The 25,453-nt window shown below is 51.8% G+C and overlaps 2 protein-coding genes across 2 annotated transcripts in view; both read left to right on the plus strand.

Moving 5' to 3' along the window:
• Window positions 1–3,561: 3,561 nt before the first annotated feature.
• On the plus strand, window positions 3,562–9,774 carry PEX26 (peroxisomal biogenesis factor 26). Its single transcript, XM_007469491.1, has 5 exons — window positions 3,562–3,776; window positions 4,792–4,932; window positions 5,379–5,674; window positions 7,164–7,310; window positions 9,671–9,774. Exons 1-5 carry the CDS (start codon window positions 3,562–3,564, stop codon window positions 9,772–9,774), a joined length of 903 nt encoding a protein of 300 aa, XP_007469553.1.
• An 11,183-nt stretch (window positions 9,775–20,957) lies between these two features.
• TUBA8 (tubulin alpha 8) overlaps window positions 20,958–25,453 on the plus strand; it is a 16,997-nt gene continuing 12,501 nt past the window's right edge. The window contains exon 1 of the mRNA XM_007469492.1: window positions 20,958–21,026. Coding sequence (XP_007469554.1) covers window positions 21,024–21,026 — 3 coding nt within the window. The 5' untranslated portion in view covers window positions 20,958–21,023. The remainder of the gene's footprint in view (window positions 21,027–25,453) is intronic.

Raw genomic sequence — 25,453 nt, forward strand, 5'->3', positions numbered from 1 at the left:
TGTGCACCTGGAGAGGAGGAGACGGGAAGCAGAGCTCTGCCCTGAACTCCAAGTCCAGGCTCTAAAATGAGCCATAAAAATGCCATCTAACTGACGAAGGTCTGGGGCCCGTGACCAGCCTGGAAAAGCATCATATCCACCCTGCCAATATTTATGTCTTTGGCTTGCTTCTAGCCAAAGTCCACACCAGGCATGATCCTACTGCCTGCAGGGCTTTACCACTGGTGTCCCTGTACAGAGGGGCTGTGGCTGGACGAGACGTGCCCAGAGGGGCAGCTATGGATGCTGCCTATCATCACGAAATGTAGGGCCAGCTTGGAAAGGGCAGACTCTAGATGTGGGCATCTGACGTTTGTAAGGTCAAGAGTCAGATTCTGGGTCAGAAAGTAAGATTACAGGACTTTGAGGTGGAACTGGATTCTTTCTTCTCCTCACCTACCCCCAGTGTATCCTCTCATCTTATTATCAGCCTGAACTATTCCAGTGATTTAAAGCATTCTAGGGACTTCCCTGGTGGTCCAGTGGCTAAGCCTCTGTGCTCCCAATGCAGGGGGCCCGGGTTCAATCCCTGGTCAGGGAACTAGATCCCATATGCCACAACTAAGAGTTTGCATGCCACAACAAAGATTCCCACGTGCAGCAATGAAGATCCAGCAGAGTCAAACAAATCAATAAATGTTTTTAAAAAGGCATTCGGTCAGGGAATCCCATATGCCACAACTAAGAGTTTGCATGCCACAACAAAGATTCCCACGTGCAGCAATGAAGATCCAGCAGAGTCAAACAAATCAATAAATGTTTTTAAAAAGGCATTCTAGGCATTGTCACATGACCTCTTCTGACCTTTACAACCACCCACATGTCAGGTGTTGGTGTCAATGTCCTCAGATGAGAAAACCGAGGCTCAGAGGACTGGCCTGACTTTTCAGAAGCCCTTGGGATTCCAAATGGTGTAGCTCATCTCCCAGACCAGAGCCCTTTTCGCTATGGAAACACTGACTCATCACCTGCTCAAAGCAGCCGAGCAAATCCACACCCTCAGGACCCTTCTCAGGCAAGATACACTGAGCACCCTACGAACATAAGGGAGAGTGGCAGGTCCCAGAGCTTGGGTGGCCTGGGGGATGGCTATCAGGTGGGTTTTGAGTCTCATTTACTTTCAGTTTTCCCAAAATGAAAGCATTCCAGCAAAACAAATATTGAGATGGGTCAGGTCTTACTGGTCTGAGAGAACTGCCTTGTTTCCACTCATTTTATCCCGGGGGAGGCTAGGTGGTTTCAAAGCTTGAGTCATGAGCCCCTGTTCACTCTCCCTCAGGTGGAATACATCAGGACTGCCGCGTCTTAGAAGTTGAGAAGTTGAGAAGTTCTGGGTACGTTCAGAAGCGGGTGGTGGTGGTGGGGGGGGGGAGTGTCACAGTGCTGGTGTTCAGGCATCAGTCGGCAGGCACAGCAGTGCTGAAGTTGTGTGGTGACAGACAGATCACTATGTAGTCCTGCATAGTCAAAGATTGGGTGAAACACAGAAGTAGAACACAATCCTATTTTTATATGACTTTTTGCAACCTCCCACTTCCTTAAATATCCTGACCTCATTCTGGCAGCCACAGCACTACACCAGCTGGCAAGTCGGCTTCTTTTAAGGCTGTGCTGCCATCTCCTGGGAAGGCCTGGCCATTGCAAGAACGTTCTCCTTAGGGATGAAGGAAGGGGCCTTTTTCAGGCAGCAAAAGCTTAGAGGTGGCACTTCCGGAGGCTGAGGTGTGGCTGTACCAGTCTCAGCTCGCCCAGGCCTGGTACATCCATGTTCTGATGCTACTACTGCTTGCACGATTTTTCAGGGAAGATTTTTAAAACCAGCTCTGAGAAACAGGTTTTTTGTTTGTTGCAGTCCAATAATTATGTCATTACTAATGATCTTCATTAGCTGCTGTCAGACTTGAGGCAGAACTGATGAAACATTTTGGTAACTTCAGCCTTGACTGATCCACACTTTCCTCTGGCCTGCTTGCCTCTGGAGTTTGCTGTGTGGGAATGAATACTGCCTGGAGTTGAAGAGGGATTTAAGGTGCACACTGAGTATATACTGGTCCCAAGGGCAGTGACCCCACCAACGGAGGCCAGTCCTCAGCACAAGGGCCACATTTTCTCTCTGCTATGCTCCAGCCTTGGCTTTACTGTTAGGAAACAAAGTTAGCTGTCATCCCTGTTGTCACTCCCAAGCTCTCTTCTGTATTTGGTTTATTTCTCCTTAGCATTTATCACCACCTGACATACGACTGTATGTATTTCACTTGTTCATTTTCAATTTTGTTTCCTTTCACTATATGGAAGCTCCACAGAGGCAGGTATTTTTGTCTTTGTTCAGTGGGATCCTCAGTGTTTAGAAGGAGGCCTGGCACTTAGTAGGTTAGGTATCTGTGGAATAAGTGAGTCCTGGCTTTATCACCTTATACGGTTATGGCTCCACACTTCTCAACCGCAGAGTCTGATGCATTTAATGCTTCTGCCTCAGCTTTCCGGGAGGACTTTCTGCAGAGAGCTGAGGGCCCAGGCTGCTGACCAGGGAAGGGGAGGCTGACTCGGGCAGGTCCTGACCCTGCGCCTAGCCTGGTCCATCTCATCTAATCACAAGCAGAGCCGCTTGGAGAGACTTCAAAGGTAGGAACTGGGAGGAACCGAACTGAGGGCTTAACACAAACCTGGGAGGCGCCAAAAAGCCTGAGTGAAGCACAGAATATAATAATAAATGTCACTTATGTGTCTGTGTACAACCACTTAATAATTACTATCGCAGCCGTAACGTATGGAATACTTACTCTGTCCCAGTGCTTTACTGCAAACTGCATTACACACTGTACGGCTGTTTTTCACGAGCTCTCTACTTGGCCTGAGGCATGGAGTCTCAGTGTGGACTGACCGGGAGCTGGGCGGCAGCCCGGCGGGAGGCGCCACACAGACGCCCTTTCCCGCCCGCTGCCCGAGCTGCGTCCCCACCGCAGGTACCGGAGAACCACGCCTCCGCCCGCACCCCGTTGGGCCTCACCTCCAATAGCCCGCGGCTTCCGTCGCCGGGCTTCCTCCAGCTTCCACGACTTCCGGGACGCGGCATGCCGGGGCTTGTAGTCCGAAGTTCCCAGCTGCGCCGGGAGGGCGGCCGCTTCAGGAGCCGGACTACAACTCCCAGAGTGCCCTCGCGCCGTCGAGCCCCGAGCGTCGGCGGGGGCAGCGGGGGCTGCGCGCGCAGCGATGTCGGTGCCCGCGTTCCCGCGCCAGTGCTGGAGGCCCTGCAGCTACAGAGGCCAGGGAGCGGCCCTCCCTGGGCCGAGGGTCCCAGTCCTTGTCGTGGGGCCGGGTGTCCAAGGACGCATTGCTCCGCAAATCCGAGGGCGCCAGGCTGTCCCCCGCCGGAACCGCAGGAGAGCCCAGCCGCGCCCCCCTTTCCTTCTCGGGGTGCGGCCTCGGGGAGGCTTGTGGGCCAGGCTGTGAGTACTCTCCCTCCTCCCGAGGCCGCACCGGGCACCCCGCAGCCCGCAGAGGGCGGCGGCCTGGCGCCCGCCTATGAGGAGTGACCCAGCGACTTCCGCAGCCCCCCTGAGGGGGCTCGGGGGGCCCCTGCGGAGCAGCGAGCCTGTGCGCGGCGCTCCGGCGCCGTCGGCGGCCGCGCTTCTGCTGGAGGAGGCGGCCGACCTGCTGGTGGTGCACCTGGACTTCCACGCGGCGCTGCGCACCTGCGAACGCGCCTGGCGGGGCCTGGCGGAGGAGCCGGTGGGCGCGTAAGTGCTGGGCTCGGTTAGCCTCCGGGGGCGGTGGGAGGGGCTCCAGACCCCAGGCCTCCTGCCGTCCGGTCGCTCACGCCAGCATAATGCCTTCTTTTCTCGCGGTGACTCTCCGGAGGCAGCGGCTCACCTTGCGCGGGTTCTCCGAGGAGAGAACGAGGCGCTGCCCAGTGAGGAGGAAGCGGTCGAGTAGTGTAACGGGCTTAGGGGGACCCACAGCCAGTTCTTTCTCCCTGTTCCAGGGTAGAATGCCTGACGGGAAGATAGAATTGAGTTGTTAATCAGTAAGCAGGTGGCGAAGTCCTCTCCTGGGCGCACCCCTCCCCCGAGGGCTCTCACCTTGGCTGGTAAATGGGTGTGTTCTGGTCCTGTTGAAGGATCGTATCAAAGAATCCTGCCTTGCGCTTTCTGATGCTGCTAGCCTCTCCGGTAGCTGAGGACATCATTTCTCCGTGGGTTGGAGAGTTGGATTAGGCCGCAGTAGGGAGCGGGTAGAGTCCCCAGAGAAGGATGGACGAGCTGGGGAGCCCTGGCAGTGTGTTGAGGGGTCGGTGAAGACTTGTTGCAGTAAATGTTGAAGGCTGTGATTCTGGGTGCTACCCTCAGGCGGAGACCTTGCTCCTGCGCCTTTCTTCACTAAGCAAACCCTTAGCTCCAGCTGTCTTTCCACCCACACATTTGTGCTGCCCTTTGACTTTTTCCCCTCGGGAGTAAATGAACCCTTCCTGTTTGCTAACCCTGAATTTACCTGGATACAGGGATGTCTGTTGGGCGGCAGCCGATTTGCCTCTAGGTTTACAGGAACTTTTAGCTCCTGGGAAGAGGGCAGTTTTCTCTTGTGTTGGGGCCCACGAGAGTGACGGTAATTGTGAGGCCCACTGGAATGTCAGTGGCGAGGATGGAGGTGATGGCTGCTGAGCTGGGAGCTGGTGAAGAACAGCCTCAGGGTGGAGGTGGGAACGGCGATGCAGGGGAACCACTTCTGGACTTGAATTGGCTTTTCTGCGGACAGCTGCTTGGAGGTGAAGTGCTCTCTGTGTGTTGTGGGGATCCAGGCGCTGGCAGAGATGGATCGGTGGCAGGAAGTGCTGTCCTGGGTTCTTCGGTGTTACCAGGTTCCTGAGAAGCTGCCCCCCAAAGTCCTGGAGCTGTGGTAGGTCCTTAGGTCCTTACTGCTTCCCCACTGGGTCGGTGCAGGAGCAAGAGGCTTTTCCTGTTCTCTGCCAATGCAGCCCTGATAGCTCCTCTTTTCCCTTGCATACCATTTCCCTTCAGATCTGATTCTTTCCCTGTCCCGCCGCCCCCGACTTCAAAACATAGTGATCAAAGATGTGGAAGGAGGAATTTAGGAAGGGGGTAGGGAAAAGAAGAAGGAATAGGAGACGAGCAGTGGGGTGACAGAAGTGGGGTGTGTCAGAGCTGAGAGAGCTTCTTGCTTCTCCTAAGAACTCCTGGTTCTTAGCGTGTCAGCATCCCGTAGGGAAGGGCTGCAGGGCCGGGGGCCGGGCTGGGTAGGAGGAGTGTGGTGGTTATGAGAAGTTAACAAACTGCGAAGAACTGACTGCTCTTTTTTCGGGGTTGGATTATTTGGGGCTGCAGTGTTCTTTTATACAGCAAGATGCGAGAGCCTGGAGCTGTGCTGGATACGGTCAGTGCTTGGCTCCAAGACGCTGACAACCAGGGCCTTCCGGAGTACGGAGCCTTAGCAGAACTTCACCTGCAGCGGGTGCTGCTTCCTCTGGGCTGCTTGTCGGAGGCTGAAGAGCTGGTGGCGGGCTCTGCAGCCTTCAGTGAGGAGCAGCAGCTGGATGCACTTCAGGCCATTAGCACGGCGAGGCGACAGCAGAAACACGGACAGTCTGGCTCCGAGGAGACCCAGAAGCTGAACCAGGAAGGTGAGACGTTATTCTTCTTTTTGGCCTCTCTATAGTGGAGTAATGGGCTTTCTCCTGAACCTTGGAGCAGTTCTTTGTATGAGTACCTTCCGGATCACAGAACAAGAGACCTGTTGAGGTGCTTAGAAAGCCCAGCCCAGACCCTCGGAAGTTGGCAAGGGAAGGCGGGTGGCGCAGTCCTCAGGCAGAACCTTGGCTTTTGTCTCCTGACAGCCACCTTCTCCTTGGGGTCCTGTCGTTAGGTCTGCCTCCACGGTGCTGGCCTGGGTGGGATGTTACTCCTTTAAATGCTGGCCCAAATGCAGACCCTGCTGAGGTGTAGTTGGGGATAGCCAAAGGAGAACGAACAGCTGACATGGTAACTTGTTAGCTCGCCTTACGGCATTCAGTTTGGGCCCCTGCCCTGTCTCCTGTGTGCCTTCCCTTAGCAGACCTCTCGCTCAGGGTCTTCTTCAGGGATTGACGTCTGCCCCGTTTCAGGGCCAGCCAGCTTCTGCCCAGTAGAGTGCAGCTTTACAAACGGTGGGAACCGCTTCAGGACCCAACACCGTGTACCTGGCTAGCAGCTACAAGGGCGCCTACACGGGCAGGGATGCGGGAGGTGGACTTAAAGGTCCTCTACTCCGGACTCTTCCCCGGTCCCTGAAGCCTCTTCATCACCTTTTCCTCGAGCGATCGTCTAGTCTGTACATGAATACTTTCAAGGACAGTAAAGTCGCTGCCTCCTGACGCAGCTGGGGACAGTTCTTTAAGGAAGTTCTTCCTGAGGCTGAGTTTAACGTTTCCTTCTGGTAGTTTTTAACCCACCGATTCTTGCTTTTTTTGTTGGTAACACGTAGAATAGGCCTAATCCGTTTTACATGAAAGGCCCGTTAGGAGACTGAAGTCCTGTTTCCAAAGCGTTCTTCTTTGTGTGCTTTCTTTGTGAGCATGGACCTGCTGAGTTAGGATCACTTCTTTGCAAACAGGTTGTTGACTTCAGGGACTGCACGTGGCTCCCCAGACCCCCTGCCTGTCCACTGCCTGGGAAGGGGGAGTTCAGGGTGTTCTGTCAGCGCTGGGAGGTTGCGTTCACGTTTGTACTCACGGGTTCCAAGACTGGAATTCTTCACTGTACCTATTAGGTGCCCTTTATTTTCTGCATTCATTGATCATCAGGAACTATTGCTCTGTGTAACTCTGTGCATACCTCTTAGGTCAAAATGCTGTAAAGTAGTCAGGCTATTAAAGAAGCACCAGATGTGCCAGGTTTCCCCAGCTGAGTAGACGTTTCTGTCAAAGTCCTCTCGTAAGGAGATGGTATTCTGGTGATTTAGTCTGTCCTTAAAGCATCTTTGGAGCTTTTGGAACTTCCTTTAGAACCACTTTATGAACTGCATGAGAAAACCAGTCTTGTTACCCTTTTGCTTGACTTTCATAGTCAAGCTCAAAGCTCAGAGTCAGGGAAGCTGGTTCTTACCCTGAAGTTATGCTCCATCTCCCCGGCCAGGCTCCTCCTCCTCCAAGTTCCTGTCACTACTGACGTTGCTTCGCCAGCTTTGGGACTCTGCAGTGAGGCACTTCTTTTCCCTGCCCTTCAGAAAGAGCCTCCTGGCTGCCTTGCTTCTCTGCCTCTTGGTGGTGAGGTTTGATCCCGGTGAGTGAAGACGCCTCCCGCCCTTCTGGGGACGGGGCGGTTGACAGGGGCTGGCCCTTGGGAGCCCTCCTGGGGGTGGAGGTTTTCCCTGGTCTCTTCTGCAAGGAGGAGTGGGTGGACCCAAGCAGGAGCCAGCCCTGGAGAAAGTCTACTCTGCCCTGTTGACCCTGGACGTCCAGGGGTGAACTCTGAGGAGAGCCTCAGAGTTAAAAAAGAAAAACTTCATCATAATGCGTAAAAACTTTATGTTAATTTAAAACATATTAAATTGTAGAAATACAATAGAAAAAAATATATAATATTTTAGAGAATATGGAAAATAGAGAAAAGTATAAATGAGAAAACAGAAATCACCCATAAGTCTGCTACTTTCTCTGGATATAGATGTAATTTTCCATGTCATTAAGTATTCTTTTTTGTTCCTTCTAGTTTTATTGAGTTATAATTGACATAGAGCACTGTATAAGTTTAAGGTGTATAGCATAATGATTTGACTCACATACATCATGAAATGATTGCCACAGTATGTCTAGTGAACCTTTATCATTTCATATAGATAAATAATTTAAAAATAGAAAAAAATTTTTTTCCTTGTGATGAGAACTCTTAGGACTTACTCTCTTACCTTCTGTATCTAACACACAGCAGTGTTAATTATATTTATCATGTTGTACATTACATTCCTAATACTTATTTATCTTATAACTGGAAGTACCTTCTTCCAGTTGCCCATCCCCCTACAAGTATTCTTTAAAACATGGCTTTAGGGACTTCCCTGGTGGTCCAGTGGTTAGGACTCCGCGCTTTCACTGCCGAGGGCCCGGTTTGGATCCCTGGTCAGGGAACTAAGATACCGAAGCGCAGCCAAAAAAAAAAAAAAATGTGTTTAAAGCTTTACCTGGCTAAATAATATTTCAAATTATAGGAACTTCCATAATTGATTTTACAATGCCCTATCGTTGAACATTTTGATGATTTCTTACTCCGTTTTCTGCTGTGCTCTTTGCTGAGGGTAATTCCTCAGACCTATAAGCACTGGGCCAACGGTTAGGTGCTCACTCGTGGACTTTTCTGTGTCTTGCTCTGTGTGAGTTATGACCTAATCTCATGAATTTAGATTTAGGATTATGTAACTTTCAAAACTGAAAGGAAAACTGGAAACCCTTGTTTCAGTCCCTTCATTTTCTTTTTCTTTCGTTTTTGGTTGAGAAACCTCAGAACCAGAGAGAAAAGAGAAAAGAGAAAAGATGACTCCAGAGTCACACAAACGTGTATCTGTTGCTTTTGACTTAGCCTTAGATCTTGCCCGTGTCCCCCACTTCCCTTTTTCTCGTTCAGGAGCCGTTTCTGCACAGCTCAGGTTGTCCCTTTGACACCTTGGCTGAACCCTGAGCAGGAGTTCCCTCTGAACAGCTCTGTTAGCCCTCAGAGAAGCTGAGGAGAGTTTGTGTTCATTCCTGTCCACCATCTGACCTTTTACTTTGTTCCAGAGGCTTCGAAACTTTTTTGTGGTTCTTACGAGTCCTTCAGCCTCAGGACCCCTGGTCTCCTGAGCGGGTGCAGCCGGAGCCCATTTGAGCGTCTTCCGTCTTCCGTCAGGGAGCCCTGGCTGTGGTCCCGCCCTTAGGACAGTCCTGACTCAGTGCAGAGGTGGCGAGAGCCCAGGGCTGGGCTGCAGTTAGAACTCGGCAGAGAGGATGTAAAGAGGGTGGACTATAATAGCTTTCTTAAAAGTAACATTTTTTTTTTTTTTTTTTTGGGCCACACCTTGTGGCATGCGGGATCTTAGCTTCCCGCCCAGGGATTGAACCTGCGCCCCCTGCATTGGAAGAGTGGAGTCTTACCCACCAGACTGCTAGGGAAGTTCCAGTAACGTATTTCTTTTTAAGAAAGAAAAGAAAAAGCAATTAAAAATCAGTAATTCAAATAAGGAAAAACAAACAAACCAAAACAAACAGCCGACTCAGCTCTCATTCAAAAGAGGTGGATTTTACTTTTATTTTCAATATAATTAACTTACGATAAAAATAGGTAATACTGTCACTTGGCTCCAAATTTAAAAGATACAAAAAGGAATGTAGTGAAAAGTCTCTTCCCAAATTCCTCTCCCCAGAGGGAGCCACCGTTACCAGATTTTTGTGTATTAAAAAGTTAGATTAAAACATAATAAATTTGGATCTTTTTCTGAGCAAACTGAAGGTCACTGTAATCCAAGTGAAGAAAATACATCCCAGAGTCTATATCCTGGAGAAAGGGACATTCTTTCCTGTTGGAGGGGAGGAGGGGCACCAGCATGGGCCGCTCCCCAGGTGGGAGAGTTTGGGCGGGAAGGGGCCCCACTGACTCACCTCTCCCTGCAGCTTCTCCCGCTTCCCTGCCCTTCCTCCACAAGCTGGCTCAGATCTTCCATCGGATCCGCAAGGCCGTGGCTTCTCCTCTCTGCCGGCCTCCCGTCCACGACTGAGTGGTCTTCCTGCTCACCTTGACCCCCTGGTCCCCAAGGCTGCCGGACAAGCAGAGCCAGTCGTCCACGGCAGCCTGTGTCTTGCAGCTGGATGGGCCCTGCCAGTGCAGCCAGCCTAATTCTAGGAGGAGCTGACCTGGCCCAGGCACTGTGTCTTGCTGCCTGAATGCCCTCCCCTTTGCGCCCCACTTTGGCCAGCTTGGCAGGTGGTGTGGAAACAAGATGCACAGCCCTGCAGAGGCCCTTTGCACAGGAGGGGTTTGGGAAAGGAGAGTGCCTTGTCCTTGAAACATTTCATCTTCCTGCAAAGTCAGGGGTTTGATTTTTCAGGCCAGGGTGTTCATGAAGCTGGAAGTTCAGAACAAGGTGCTGGTGGAGGGACCTTGGCCTTTCACTTGCTTGGAACACTTACCTCTGAAGGTCGCCCCCAGTGCAGGCCCTCCCCGGGGAGGGTGAGGGCTCCACAGTCTGGTCTGGTTTATCACTACCCCTCCCCGAGGTGTGCAGTGGGCCCACTCTCTGCTCAGACCAGGCATGGCTTCCTGAGCCCCTGGTGCACTTCTCACTGGGTAAGGGGATCTGGCCTGGTGCCTCCTGGGCTTCAGCTCAGTTTTCCAGGTTGTCAGTGGCCAAGCGGGGCTCTGTTACACCGGTGTCTCTGCCCACTCTCCCTCCTGTCAACTCCTCCCCCTGCCGTGCGGTAGTTGCGCTTTGCCTGGTGGTTGTCTCACCAGGTTCTGCCTGCATCCTTGCCTCCTTGGTACACGCCTTTGCTGGTTCCCCCCTTCCTATGCCCTGTTATTCTAGTCATATTCTACCGCTTGTATAACACACAAGTGTTTCTGCTTCTGTGACCATGAAAAGTAGGCCAGCCTCAAAGGCTGATGAGCTGAAAATGGAGCGGGGTAGTCAGGTGAGCTGGAAGCATGTGTGGAGGGGGTTGGGTGGAGGGAGGCTCTGAAGGCAGCGAACGATTTTATTCCTGTGCGGGGAGGAGACACTGGGGCCTTAGCAGTTGAACAGCTGAAATGTTTCAGTGCTTCCTGTCAGTGGCCACAGGAATCCTACCTGTTTCCGTGTGAGGACATGCCGTTGGGTGGTGGAAGGCCTGGGAGGTTAGTCCTAGGGTTGGTCTGTGAAGCTAAGAGTTAAGAGCCCTGCGGAGAGGAAGGGAGGCGTCTGAGCTTTGCTCTCTATCCTTCAGGATGATTTTTAAAATCTGGTCCTGTTCACACCCTGGGTAAAACTCTTCAGTGGCTTCCCCTGGCCCAAGGGTAAAGCACAGGTTCTTGCGGAATGTAGGCCCTTGGGCACTGGTTTTGGCGGACACCCCTACTTCATGTGGGGCCTCTGATCCAGCCCAGCCCCCCACAGTCTTAGTTTTCTGAGCACTGCACCCCTCACACCTCTGTGCCTTTTGCACCTGCTGAGCCCTCTGGAGGCCCAGCTCCCCTTTTGCCTGGTGAGCCCTTTCAAACTTCCAGACTTACCCAAGGGTTGCCTCTGTGCATCCTTTCCTGGTGTCCCCTGCTCCAGGCCCCCGTTTCGTGTGCTTTCTGTGTGGTGACCCCACGGCCTTGTGATTGTGGGGTTCTGTGGCCTCTCTGAAGCTGGGGAGTGTGGCTCTTCGCAGTGCTGAATTGAGGGTAGATCCCTGCCCTCCCACTCGCTGGGTGTGTGACTGTTGGAAAGTGACTTAACCGCATGTGTAAGTTGGTTCTTCCCTCACAGGGACTTGGGTGAGTAAATGAGCCTCTGTTGCGGTGTTAGCACATCTCCTGCTCCGGGTAAGAGCTCCCATGAGAGGTAGCTGTGTTCCCATTGCCTGGCTGAAGGCCGGGGGTTAGAAGGTGTTCAGAGGCATTTAAAAGAATAAGCGGATGTAACTGACATGACGGGAGGCCTCTGCCACAGGTGCGTGTGTGGGTTTGTGTTGTGGAAGCCCCAACTTTCCAGCCTCTTCTCTCACCCCGGAAGCCCCCATGTGGCCCTGCTCTAGGCCTTGAGGGTCTCTGCTTCTTGTCTGTCTTGAGCTCCGCAGCCTTGTTTGGCATCCAGCCCTCCTAGTCAGACAGGCACTCGGCCCTGCCGCTCGGGTGGCTCGGGCCGTTTCTGAGGGTGCAGCTGCTGCTCTGTCTGGTCCTCAGCTCTGGGCTTGACGAGGTCCGAAGCGAAAGGAGAGCCTCCTTGTCACACCAGCGCCTGTGGTGACCAGTGAGGTTGCCATGAGCTGCAGATGGCCTTTGAGCCCGTGAAGTGTGGCTGGTCCATATGGAGATGTTCTGTAAACGTAAAATACACGCTGATTTCAAACACATAGAACTACAAAGATGGAAACTCGATAATTTTTGTATTGATTGCATGTTAAAATGACAATCTTTTGGGTATATTGGGCTAAATAAAATCTATTACTGAAATGAATTTCACCTGTTTCTTTTCACTTTTTGGGGGGGCTCCCAGAATGTTTAATCTTGCATGGAGATTAAATGTTTCTGTGGGCTGGCACTCGCCAGCACCCAGCACACGTCCGGCCCAGAGAAGAGGCCCATATAGTGGGGTCTGCAGACATGAAATCTGGAAAGACCACCTCTTGTAGCCCCTTCTTTGTGAGTTAAGGAAATGGGGACCCCAGGGTGAAGTGAGCCCCCAGGTGACGGCCTGCATGAGACCAGGGTCTCCTATCCACCCAGCGTCCCCTTGCTGCACACGGTGCCCTCACGTGCCCGGGGATCAGCCGCTGAAGCTCGCTGTCAGCATGCAGCTGTGTCTGGAAGGTACCGCGGCCCGAGCGATTGGGCTGGTCCTGCAGGTTCTGAGAGGATACGACGTGGGTTCTGTGGCAGAGGGGCCGCTGGGGAGGTGGGGTGAGGTGACGAGGGCTTGGTCTGCGGTGGGCGGTCACCAGTGGGGGTGGGGAGCAGCGGAGGGGAGGACGCAGGGTTCTGCTTCTAGAAGGGGGTTCTGAGGGGCCGAGGGCGTATTTCGTGGCTTTGTGCAGGTGACGCTGTGGGTGTGTTTGCACATGTGTGTGTCTAGACTGTTTAAAAACTATTTGAGGTTTACGTGTATAGTACAGAATTCAGAAGTCACAAAAGGGTGTTTGTGAAAAAGAGTGTCTTTCCTTCCCCGGCCACCTGCCCCAACCTACCACCGCTGCCATCCGTATCCTCCCACAGCTAACCTCTGAAACGAAGCTTCTCTTCCTCTCTGCAGAGGATGGCATCCTACACACACGTACCGCAGTTTTTTTAAAACTTAATTAATCTTGGATGGTTTGTTCCGTATCAGCTGATGTAGAGCTGCCTTATTCTAATGAGCGCTCTGTATTCCATTGTATGATAGGCTCCCAGTGTAAAGCCCGTACCCTTTCCCCTGAATGCAAGGAAGCCTCTCCACCCTCTCCTAAACCCAAGTCTGAGATTAGCAGGTGGGGGTCACACCTCTGCTGTCTGCCTGCTAACTGCTTCAGCCACAGGGGAGCTGAGAGCCGGCCTCTCACACTCCGGACACTCCACTTCTAAACCTGGGCTCTTTTGGTTCCACTATTCCCCAGCTCCTCCTTTTCAAGCACCTCTTTGAAACTTTTCACATCCCCTTGTCACTTTTTCTACCATCTGAGATGGGGACTGACAGGCATCAGGTAATATTTGGAGACTTGGTTGAAAAATGAAAGGATTTTTGCGGAAGTATGTCAGCATAGAGAAGAGTCACTTTAACAGTAGCACCAGCGTTATGGATGTGGAGAGGTTGCTTAGGCAGAAAACCAAAGTGTAAGGTCCTTAGAAGGTAACCAGCAGCCTCACCCGCAGAGCTGCATTAAGTTCCAGAGAAAAGCACTGATGCTTTTATGTTAAGAGGCTTGTTTTCCAGATGGAACAGAGTGTAGTCCCTTCCTTGGCTCCTTGCTGCCTCTGAGGGCTCCGACTCTGCCCTTGGCCTTCGTGCTTGGAGGGAGCACACCCTCAGGGCTCTGCCGGCAGCTCTGCTCTGTCTGGTCTCCACCCCCATCTCTGACCTCACAGGCTATTTGTTTTTTATTTTTTCTTCTAGAGTTTCTTTGTGTATAAATTTTTTAAAGTTTGGATATCGGTCCCATTTTCTCCTGTTTTTAAATAAAAATATTATACACACTGTTTTATTCCTTTTTATTTTTCAAAGAAGTGGCATGATTTTGAGGAATACAAAGGAATATAGGTTATTATAATGTGTACTTTTGCTGGTTTGGGTTCTAGCTCTGCTGCTGAATTGCTCTATAACTTTGCAAAAAGCACTTAATCTTTTTTTTTTTTTTTTTTTGCCACACCCTGCTACTTGCCCAGTTTGGGCCCCAGCCATGTGCAGCCCAAATCCATCTGAAAACCTCATAAATACTTAGTCAAAAGTCTGTCATAGGGCTTCCCTGGTGGCACAGTGGTTGAGAGTCCGCCTGCCGATGCAGGGGACACGCGTTCGTGCCCCCGTCCGGGAAGGTCCCACATGCCGCGAAGCAGCCAGTCCTGTGAGCTATGGCCGCTGAGCCTGCATGTCTGGAGCCTGTGCTCCGCAACGGGAGAGGCCACAACAGTGAGACGCGTGTGTATCGCAAAAAAAAAAAAAAAAAAAAAAAAAAAAAGTCTAAAATATTTGAAATAGGTACATGAAATAGGTTACATAGACACTGACTTTCCATATGGGCACATTTAGTTGGATTAAGGAAGACTAATGGCCCACTAGGGATCTGTGTCTAGTTACACAGGCAAATGCAAATCTCCTCTGTTTAAAATAATCAGGACTAGGCTAGGAAATGACACGCCCTCTGCCTCTCCTTTACTTTGGGCCTGTGGGAGGAGGAGGGTGGGGCTGGAGAGTGGGGGGGTGATGGGCTCTGTGAGAGAATATTTGGTAAAGACAAAGGCTGTGGGTTGTGGTCTGAGGGGGTGACTGTCTCAGGCGGGGAGAGTTCATGACAGGGAAGCAGGTGCAGGTGGGCACTCGAATTTTAGAGATGGATCTGTGAGCCGGTACCGCTGGGGTCAAAACTCTGACACCAAATTGACCAGAGTGAAGAATAGCCGGGGTCCAAGCCTGACTCTGCTGCCACGTGGGATGACCAGACTTTACTTTCGGATCTGTGCACAGGCCACGTTACTCATTATGTCTGTAAGACATGAAATGTGTTCATTCAAACAACCTTACTAAAAAACCCGTAGAAACATCATCTCCATCTTCTCTTCGATACACATGCATACTGTTTGTCATAAACATATATCTAGTACTTTCAGTTCTGCGTTTTTCATTTAATATGATCATCTATTCAGTTTTCAGCATTGCTGCTTCTTTACTGTATGTATTTGTTTTCTGGGGTTGCTGAGACAAAATTAGCACAAACTGGGGGGCTTCAAACAACAGAAACGTATTCTCTTACAGCTCTGGAGGCTGGAAGCCCACAGTCATGGCGTCTCTCTCTGGAGGCCCTGGGGAGGGTCCTTCCCGCCTCTTCCAGCTCCCAGGGCTCCAGGCGTCCCTGGGCTTGTGGCTGCATCCCTCCTGTCTCTGCCTCTGTCCTCATGTGGCCGCCTTCTCGGTTTCTATGTTTTCTGCTTCTCTGTCTCTTTTAATGTTGCCGAATTTAGGAAACACCCTAATCCAGGTGATCTCATCTCGAGGTCTTAATTACACGTGCAAATGAGGCGACAGTGGAGGTTCCAAGTGGACGAATCTTTGGGGTCTCAGTTCTCCATTTTAGCAGCCATGTAACCCTTCCTTCTGACGTGCTGGCCATTCTAGATCTTGCCGACATTTTGCTAATGTGAGCAACAGCTCTGAACAGACTGTGCACAAAGGCCATGTAACTGTTATTTTCCTTGTGGGTTATTTTCTTGGGATAGTCTTCTGAAGCAGATTTATGGCAACGGTGAAAGCGGTTTTCCAGCTCTTTTAACATGCTGCCAGGGTGTGGCCCAGAAAGGCTGGATGTCTATGATATCCACAGTGTTATGTGAAATATCTGGAAAATAGAGAAACCAGCAATCGTTTGAGTGTCTGATAGGAGGCAGATATACAACAAGGGAAGAATCAGCTGCATACAGAGCACCAAGGCCTCAGAGAAGACCTGACCTGACCGCCTTACCTTTTCTGTGGTGCCGCGTTACCCCGTGCCGCTCGTTCGGTGCTTTCTGAGGGGCTGGCAGCTGACGAAGGTGGTCACCTGATTGGTAACAGAGCCTTGGGTGAGGGTGGGGGCTCCCCTGGCCTGTGAGCAGCTTGCCCCGGTTTGTGAAGGAGACGAGTTTTTCTAAGTTCACCAAGCTCAGGGTTCTCTGGACCTCGCCTCCCGTCCTGGCTGCCTTGTCTTTCTGCTGAGTTCTGTGTGCCTGACGGGTGATGGCCTAATGGGCTGCCCCCTGGGAGGTGAGCTTAGCAGGGATCAAAGGCAATGCCATGGAGTGTCCCACTTCTGACATCAGCCAGTTGGCAGGAGGGGAGCAAAGGGAGAATCAGGGCCGTTAGGAAAATGCTGCCATCCCCAGCTTAAAACAAGGCCACCCAGACCCTCCACGGTTGGTTTTGGAAGGGGACGCACCTTGGAGAAGGGTTGGCTGGACTGTGTGGCTCCGCATTTGCACCTCTAGATTTCAGTGCCGCAACCGTCCGCCCTCAGAGGGGAACCACTGCACCCGCGACCCTGTGGCCATCGATGCCCCTGCCCATCCAGCGCTCTGCAGCGCCTGAGACACAAGCGGGGAGTCCAGTATTCAGATGCGAGTGGTCTTATGGCAGGCGGTCACCGGAGTTAAATCCATGTGGCAAGTGCCTAAATCTAGATAGTCTGGTTATGAAACTGAGTCCCCCAGCAGCGTGGGCACCTGGGAAGTAAACGGGTCTTCTTTCTCCAGGCACCCATCGCCCTCTGCAGTCAGCTCCACCTTTAACACCCACCTCTGGAGCAGCTAGACATTTGGCCTCCAAGTCTAGCCGAGCATGAGGACAGGCCTCTACCTGAGGCTCAGTCTGAAGGTGATGACTGAGCATGGAGTCTGACCCCCTGAGTGCAAACCCCAGCTCTGTCTCTTACCAGCGTGTGATCAGGAATGACAGCTAACACTGCTAAGTTTCTGATTCTTCACCTGTAAAATGGGGATGATAAGAGTGTTAAGTTCAGGGGCTTGTTGCGAGGAGTAAAAGAGATAAGCACCCAGCACAGCATCTTACACACACAGTGCTCAGAGTCAGGGAATGTGTAAGGAACACACACGTTGTGAAGACCGACCCCAGGGGCTTCCCTGGTGGCACAGCGGCTAAGCCTCTGTGCTTCCAATGCAGGGGGCCGGCTTCGAGCCCTGGTCGGGGAGCTAGATCTCGCACGCGTGCCACAACTAAGAGTGCACATGCCACAACTAAGGAGACTGAGCCACAACGAAGGAGCCCACCTGCTGCAACTAAGACCTGGCGCAACCAAATAAATAGCTAAAATAAATATTAAAACAAAACAAAATAAAAAGACTGACTCTCCTCCCGGGGGATTGATAGGAATTATCTTACCTCCTACTCAGATGCGTGTGGCTCAACACTTTAGGCATCACTATAATTATTGTATTGGAGAATATGACCCCATAGCACTAAATCCACACAAGAAGAAATAACATGGTCTCTGGAGTCTGGTGGATGTGGAGTAATCGCTTTACAAGGCCTAAATCACACTGGGAGGTTGCTTTCTCATGAATAGCCCAGAGTTTTTTTTTTAATCATTGCAAAAGCTAATTTATTTCACTCTTTTTATGAGAACAGAACAAACTCTTGATCCCAGTTGGGCCCAAATCACCTATTTTCGAGGCTGAACTTTTTTTTAAAATTTAATTAATTAATTTTTTGGCTGTGTTGGGTCTTCATTGCTGTGCACAGACTTTCTCTAGTTGTAGCGAGCAGGGGCTACTCTTTGTTGCAGTGCGTGGTCTCCTCATTGCAGTGGCTTTTCTTGTTGCAAAGCACGGGCTCTAGGCACATGGTCTTTAGTAGTTGTGGCACGTAGGCTCAGTAGCTGTGGCTTGTGGGCTCTAGAGCGCAGGCTCAGTAGTTGTGGCGCACGGGCTTAGTTGCTCCACGGCATGTGGGATCTTCCTGGACCAGGGCCTGAACCTGTGTTCTCTGCATTGGCAGGTGGATTCTTAACCACTGTTCCACCAGGGAAGTCCTCGAGGCTAATTTTTAAAAATCTCTACAGGGAGCAGGGAACTTTAAAGCTATTAGAGCAATGCTGCTCTTCTCTGTGAATAGCCTGAATTTGACTTCAGTTTTTCCACCTGCAAAAAAGGGGGACTGTGTTAGGGTTCTCCAGAGAGTGAGCACCCATGGGATATATGGAGACACACACACATGCACACACACACACACATGGAGAGAGAGAGAGAGAAAATAAGGAATTGGCTCACATGATCATGTAACCCAAGATCTGGAGTCTGCAAGCAGAACCCAAAGTAGCTGCTGGTGTGAGTTCCAGTCCAAGGGCAGGAGAAGACCAGTATCTCAGCTCAACGGTCAGGTACGCAACTGGTCCCTTTACTCAGCCCTTTTGTTTAATTCAGGTCTTCAACTGATTGGATGAGGCCCACTCACACTGGGGAGGACAATCTGCTTTCCTCAGTCTACTGATTCAGATGTTCATCTCATTCAGAAACACCCTCACAGACACACCCAGAATAATGTGTGACCGAATGTCTGGGTGTCCTGTGGTCCAGTGAAGTTGACACATAAAATAGCCATCACAGGGACTGAAGACACGTGTCCTTCCTCCTTTCCAAACTTCTACTCAGAAAGAAAGGATGGAGGTGGGGTCCAGGTTGCCACAGATCAAATAATTGTGAGACAGAGGTCTTAAAAACCAAGAAGAAGTAGATGTTTTTTACTCTTAAAGATGGTCAGGCCACTATCTGAGTCTTTTTTTCACTGTCTGAGTCTGAATGGGCTCTGCCATAACAAAATACCACACACCAGGTGGCTTAAACAACAGAGACTTATCATCTCACCGTTCTGGAGACAGGTAGCCCCAGATCAAGGTCCAGCAGGGTCAGTTTCTGGTGAGGCCTCTCATCCTGGCTTGCAGACGGCCACCTTCTTGCTGTGTCCTCACCTGGCCTCCCTCTGTGCATACACTCCTGGTGTGTCTTCCTCACCTTATAAGGACAGCAGTCCTGTTGGGTCAGAGCCCCACTCTTAGGACTGCATTTAACCGTAATTACCTCCCTAAAGGCCCCATCTCCAAGTACAGTCACACTGAGGGTTAAGGCTTCATATATAAACTGGAGGGGGTGGGGAGCTACCCATCTTTTTACCTCCCTGGAACCCAAAGATGTCATATTCAGCATTTATGGTGTAGTCATGGCTCCTTCCAACCCTTAACCCCATAAAGAGGAAAGATTATGAGGTTCAATGAATTATCATAATGAAGGCTGCTGAATGCCATCATAATTACCACTGTTGTCATTATCATTTTTATCCCAAGACATTAAGAACCTGTTCATAACATATTTGGTGGCTTACAAAGAGAACTCGAAAAATCAATTTACTCAGCAATGTTTATTGAGCATCTTTGATGCCCTTGACTAGCTACTTTTGAGGGGGAGGGAACCAAGATGAATAACAACCCCTGCCTTCAAGGTGTACCAGTTTTGTAGGAATACCTAAACACATGCACACGTACACATACCAAGAATCCAAAGTGTACACGCTGGGAGTTTGGAAGGGAGATAAATGCATAGTTGATAATAGTCATCATCCTTTATTGAGCATTTACCATGTGCTTGGCAGTTAGCTTAATCATGGTTCTCAAGTTTTAGGCTCTTACATTATAAGATAGACAAAATTCAACTCATAGTTCACTAAGCACTGTATGTATCGATGGGTAAAGCATTGTGTCTGAGACTCTCAAATGCGAAGATGATTAAGACACGTGTCCCGTCCTCTAGAAACTCACAGTATAAATAGGAAACTATAGGAATGGGTGCTCAGCAGAACAAATTGCTGTAAAATAATATAAAGTGTTCTCACTCTCTACTGGGCGGAGATGGGCACCTGTCAGGAAGGGAAGGGAAAGTGAATCTGTGTTTGTGCTTGGACACTTGGCGAGTCTCCACGTCCGGCCAGAGCAGCTCTATGTGGTAATACCTTGTGGAAAAGCCACAGATTGGCCTGGAGTGACACGGGGTTGGAGGTCGGGGCCTGAGGAGAGCGGGAGAGGAGACAGAAGTGCCTTTACTCTCTTTAGCAGTAAAGGGGAAGTTTGCACTGAGACCAAGGATCAATGACGGCCCTGCCCACCACTAAACTGGGGAGGGGAGGGGAGAGTGAGGGAAGTTCAGTAAGGTGGACAAAATCTGAAGTGTGAAGAGAGGGCCAGACCCATTGTCCCCACCCCCTCCAACCAGGGGAAGCGGGGCAAGCCCCTGGCCCTTCAACATCACTTGTGGTCACCAAGAGGAAGGCTTATTACTGAGCAAAGAGGCAGCCAGAATCCTGGTATGGTTGTGCAAGTTCTGGGCTTAAAAGTAGGAAGAGGGAGTGATGAGAAATGGATCAAGAAAGAAACTTGAAAATAATGGTGGAGGGAGGAGTAGAAGCGGGAACAGAGAACTGCACTGAGCACCTGCTATATTCTCACTAATTCTTATCTCAGTTAATCCCCCAGTAGGCAGGCCGGCCTCGATGGAGGCGCAGCGGGCTTCAGAGCAGAGGCTCCACCCCTCACTCAGCACAGGCTGACGAGCGGCAGCAGGGCTGAGCTCGGAGCCTGTCCCTCCCACCCGGTACCCTGCCCCACCACTCCTGCACTCCCCCGGGTTGGGGGTGACTTCGCGAGCTGAGCCCCAAGCAGGTGCCTTTCCTGCCTGGGCCGGGCCTTCCTGGCCTAGCTAGTGTTTGGCCGCAGGAAGAGGATGAAAGTTTGGGGACCGTGAACGTTTATTCTAACAGCACTTTACATTTCTTTCCTAAGCGGCTGGAATTACAAAGGCTGATCCTACAGAGCATAGCGTGGGAGCCTGGAGCCCAGCCGCGCAACCCGCGCGTGCGGCGCCCGGGCAGAGAGACCCGAGCCGCGGGTGGGCGGGGAGGAGCGATTGTGACCTGCCCGGTCCCTCCCTCGCCAGCACTGTGATGCTGCAGGGCAGCTGCTGGCCCCCTCCCGCCTGGTGTCACAACAGCGGAGGCGGCTGTATCTGGAGCAGTTGGAGTGGGCAGGCCCAGCCAGGAGCTAGCGGGCTACGGGAGCGGCCGCGATGGTGAGCCTGCCGGGCCGGGGCGCGGTGCGCTGGGGGTTGGGGGCACGCGGCGCCCAGCGCAGGGCCGCATCTACGCGGGGGCTAGCAGTCATCTCTTTGCATCTAAGGAGTTCGAAGTCTCCTGGGGGTGTCAGTTCTGGGTCGAGGGGTTCGTACCCTCGGGCGGAGGACAAGCCGGTGCCAGTGCCCCTTCTCGTAGAGAGAAAGTAGGGACCGGGGCGAGTCGCCCCTTAAAGGGACCCAAGGGAGATGTGCACACTCAGGTGAGGGGAAGGGGGACATGGGGGCCCTCGCAGAAGAGGTGAGGCTCTGAGGCATCACCTTGGGGCAACTCAGGAATCCGAGTGGGGGAGGGGCAGGCAGTCCAGGGATTCCCGGAGGCTGGGGGCATGGGCGGTCAGGTCCCTACACTGAGCCGAATGTGACAGAGCCCCGAACGTGTCAGGGGACTTAGGGCGTCACAGCCCCACGCCTGGGGGCTTCGTTCTCCTTTCCCAACCCTGGCCATCTGGCTTGGGCTTCCCAGGCCCCCGGCACCCGCTCCAACTCCCCAGTGTTTCCAGTGGTCCAAGCCAGAGGACTCTGGCCCACAGGGCTTTCCCTCCGCAAGGCCGGGGGTGGGGTGGGGCTTCAGACCTGTGGTTTCCTACCCTGGCCTCTGGTCTGCCCATCTCCTTCGAGGACTTACTTGCTGGAGAGGACCTCCCCCATCTCCTCCCTTCACCCCCTGCTCCCTGGGCTGGGTAAATTTGCCCCAATACATTTGCCTGGACGCCTGGAAAACCAGAAATCTCCTCGTCCACAGCCCTGCTGTCTGGGCCACTGGGAGTGGGGTGGAAAGGTTGGGTGGGGAAGGGGGCAGAGTGAGCAGTCTCACAGGCCAAGGTCAGGCTTTCTGCCCTCTTGCCTGGGTGTCAGTGACCAGCAGGACAGGTGAGGACTGCCCTCCTCCCGGCCTCTGCTCGTTCTGGAGAGTGCCCAGGGCCCCTGGCTCTGGCCCCAGCTCTGCTGAGTCTAGTCCAGGTCTGTCCCGCACCCTCCCTCCCCAGAGCAGCCTCCTCGTGGCCAGAGGAATCCACTCCTGCCTGAGGCCCCTGGTGCCGGGTCACGGAAGGAGCTGAGCTGGGAGTTCAGAGTTTTGGCTCCTGTCTCTGCAGCTAGCTGTGTGACTTCAAGAAAGTCACTTAACCTCTCTGAAGTGGTTTTTCTCATCTACAAAATGAAGAGAGCTTTTGGTTCAAATTTTCAAGGCTCCACCTAGTTTTACTATTTTAACCTTTTTATTACAGAGAATTCCAAACATATACAAAAGAAGAGTGTTATAATGAATCCCTGTATATTCCTCATCCAATTTCAACAGTTATCTACTTATGATGAGTCTTGCTTCATTTACTCCCCTTCCCCTCTCTCCCTGTTATTTTGAAGCAAATCCTAGGCAGCATACTCAAGATTTGATATTTAATATTTATAATATCTAGCACGTAGCTAGTGCTTTGTAATTTCCAAAGTGCTGTCTCTTGCATGTTTTAATTCTGACCTGAGAGCTGTAGTGAGTCTTAGAGGGGATCCCATTATTCTAATCCAGCTCTCTGAGCAAACATCAATGTGCATTCGATAGGCCAGTTTCTGAAAATACCTAATAGACCAAAAAATGTAAAGTAAAACCTTATTTTAAATGTGCTAAAGAATTTGAAAGATGTTTAACTGAAAACCTATGGCTGAATATTTTGGAAAGAGAATATCTTTATTTTGAAACACTGAATTTTGTATAGCACGTTCTATTTGGAATATTTAAGTACATGGGCAGCACTGTCTTGATGGGGAAACATTTTTTTTTTTTTTTTTGCTGTATGCGGGCCTCTCACCGTTGCAGCGTCTCCCGTTGCGGAACACAGGCTCTCAACGTGCAGGCCCAGTGGCCATGGCCCACGGGCTCAGCCGCTCTGCGGCATGCGGGATCCTCCCGGACCGGGACACGAACCCGTGTCCCCTGCATTGGCAGGCAGACTCTCAACCACTGCGCCACCAGGGAAGCCTGGGAAAACATTTTTTATTGACCATTTCACACTCACAGAATCTAAATTTATTTATTTATTTATATTTATTTTTGGCTGCATTAGGTGTTCGTTGCTGTGCACAGGCTTTCTCTAGTTGTGGCGAGCAGGGGCTACTCTTCGTTGCGGTGCACGGGCTTCTAATTGCAGTGGCTTCTCTTGTTGTGGAGCACGGGCTCTAGGCGTTCAGCCTTCAGTAATTGCAACACGTGGGCACAGTAGTTGTGGCATGCAGGCCCTAGAGCGGGTGGGCGTCAGAAGTTCTGGCACATGGGCTCAGTAGTTGTGGCACACGGGCTTAGTTGCTCCGTGGCGTGTGGGATCTTCCTGGACCAGGACTCAAACCCGTGTCCCCTGCATTGGCAGGCGGATTCTTAACCACTGCACCACCAAGGAAGTCCCCAGAACCTCTTTTTCAAAACCCCTTGACTCGTTCCTGAAAGGCTAGGCTGACACATCTGCACACCTGGACCCAGAGTCCCACCCGTGCCTAAAGGACTTTCCTTCCTCCAGTGGCTGGGCTTCCCTCCTGAGGGTTGGGGAAGGCTGCCTGTGTTGAGGATGGGTGCAGCATTTCTGTAGTTTTTAGGTGAGGATTTTAGAACTAACCCTGTAACTGAGCATTCCCATCTGCTCCCAGGGTCCCTCTGGTAAGCAGGTCTCCTGGGAACTGAGACTGTGACAACCTTTTTTGGTGTCGGTGATTCCAGGCCTCAGAGAATGTGTCTGTGGTTCATGGGGGGAGTTGAGAGCACAGCCTCCTCACTGTACTCCTCCTGGGGGGGCGGGCCCGTGAGTTCAGGTGGGAACTGGCATCAGATGGCAACAAAGAGCCTGTCTTCCTGCAGAAATGGGCAGCTAGAAGGCAGAGTGTCCTGGGGGCGAGGTGAATGCTGCTTCTGAGTCCACAGGCCTCTGCAGATGCCCTGAGCAGGAGGCGTGGCTGAGCCTCACAGGACCCGGGCTTAGCTTCCGACTCCGAGCACCCCGGGGGCTGCGGTCACTAAGTGCGGGTCCCCAGAGGTCCCTGGGCGCATGCTCTGGGTGGCAGCAGAGGCCCCACTCCCAGGCACTGTGTCCACAGCGAGCATCTGGGCTATGGTCGGGCCCACGCAGAGCCTGGGAGTGATGCTGCGGCTCAGTGACCTCAGTGACCTTGAGAGGAAGAGAGAAAGTTACAGTAATTTTTGAGGAGGAAAGAGCTAGTGAGTACAGGGCTAGTGATGGGGTGGGTGGGAGGATGTGGCTCTTGGGGGCAGAGTAGACCCACTGCTCCCTCCCTTTGGCCACCAGGGTACTGACAGGACTGTCTGTGGCCTTTGTGGCTGACGTCCCCCGTTGGCATCGTCCTGTTAGAATTTCTCCCAGATGAAGAGACCAGAAGGAGAGTGGGTACCGTGTGCGGCGGATTAACACTCGCTCGCTTTCTCCGGCACCTGACCCCAGTGTCGGCTGAAGCTCAAGGGCCTTTGGCCTCGAAGGGTCTAGAGAGTCTAGGAGTCTACGACCAGCCCTGGCCACTCCCGAGGGCCGTCTCTGCCACCCCTGTTGCTGCCCTGCTGCAGTGCCTGCAGCCTCATGTTAACTCAGGTCGACTCTGTTCCTGCTGTTTCTGGCTTGCTATCTATTCTTTGAGTCCAAGTGTGCTCTAACTGAAGGATTTTGAGCAGAGGTAGTGCAGTCTTTCGTGAACCACGTTGTTCTTACTTTAATTATCCCTCGGGAACCCTGGCTCTACTTTTTACCTGTCATCTCTGACCTAGATCCTGAAGTGCAGGTGATTTATTATCCTAGCCTGACAGCTAGAAGTAATTGGGTCTAAAAATGTGCTTCCTGAAGGCAACTGTGTGGCCCTTGACCCACAGGTGGTCGGGGTATGTGGCCTGGTCTCAGGTTTTCACTGGTCTACACTGTCAGGTCCCTTCCAAGATAATATGCCAATGTCACTGTTTTGTGATAGTTCAAAACTATTTTTAAAGCTACAAAGCCTCCTTCTGCAGAGGATCGCAGTGAGCTTATCAGAGTCCTCTGAGAGCAAATGAAAAGGAAACGATTACTATTAAAACAGAAATAATGTAAGGTTGACCTAAGGAAAGATTTCTTGCAGTGGAGTTATAAGAGGACTGCCAGGTTCTGGAGTGTCTTTTTTCTGCCATCCTGAAGAACTGGGCGCCCTCCCCGGGGAGGATGCTCGTGGGCAGCTCTGATGCTGCTTCTGCCCAGCCTTCACAAGCCTACACTTCGGACAAACCAAGCAGTTTGTGGGAGCTGCCCTAAATTCTTCCGCCTCTCGTTCACACTGCTCCAAATTCCAGCCGAAACACCTACTGGCACATCTACATTCTCCAAGATGTCTGCAAATATTCCTGCTGG

This window comes from Lipotes vexillifer, unplaced genomic scaffold, assembly GCF_000442215.2.
Source record: "Lipotes vexillifer unplaced genomic scaffold, Lipotes_vexillifer_v1.1 scaffold395, whole genome shotgun sequence".
Classification (NCBI taxonomy): domain Eukaryota; kingdom Metazoa; phylum Chordata; class Mammalia; order Artiodactyla; family Lipotidae; genus Lipotes; species Lipotes vexillifer.

Coding starts and splice junctions, on each gene's coding strand:
- PEX26 (XM_007469491.1), top strand. CDS start 3,562: ATGAGGAGTGACCCAGCGACTTCCGCAGCCCCCCTGAGGGGGCTCGGG. Junction 3,777..4,791: donor GCGGAGGAGCCGGTGGGCGC/GTAAGTGCTGGG, acceptor TTCTGCGGACAG/CTGCTTGGAGGTGAAGTGCT. Junction 5,675..7,163: donor CCAGAAGCTGAACCAGGAAG/GTGAGACGTTAT, acceptor CTCCCCGGCCAG/GCTCCTCCTCCTCCAAGTTC.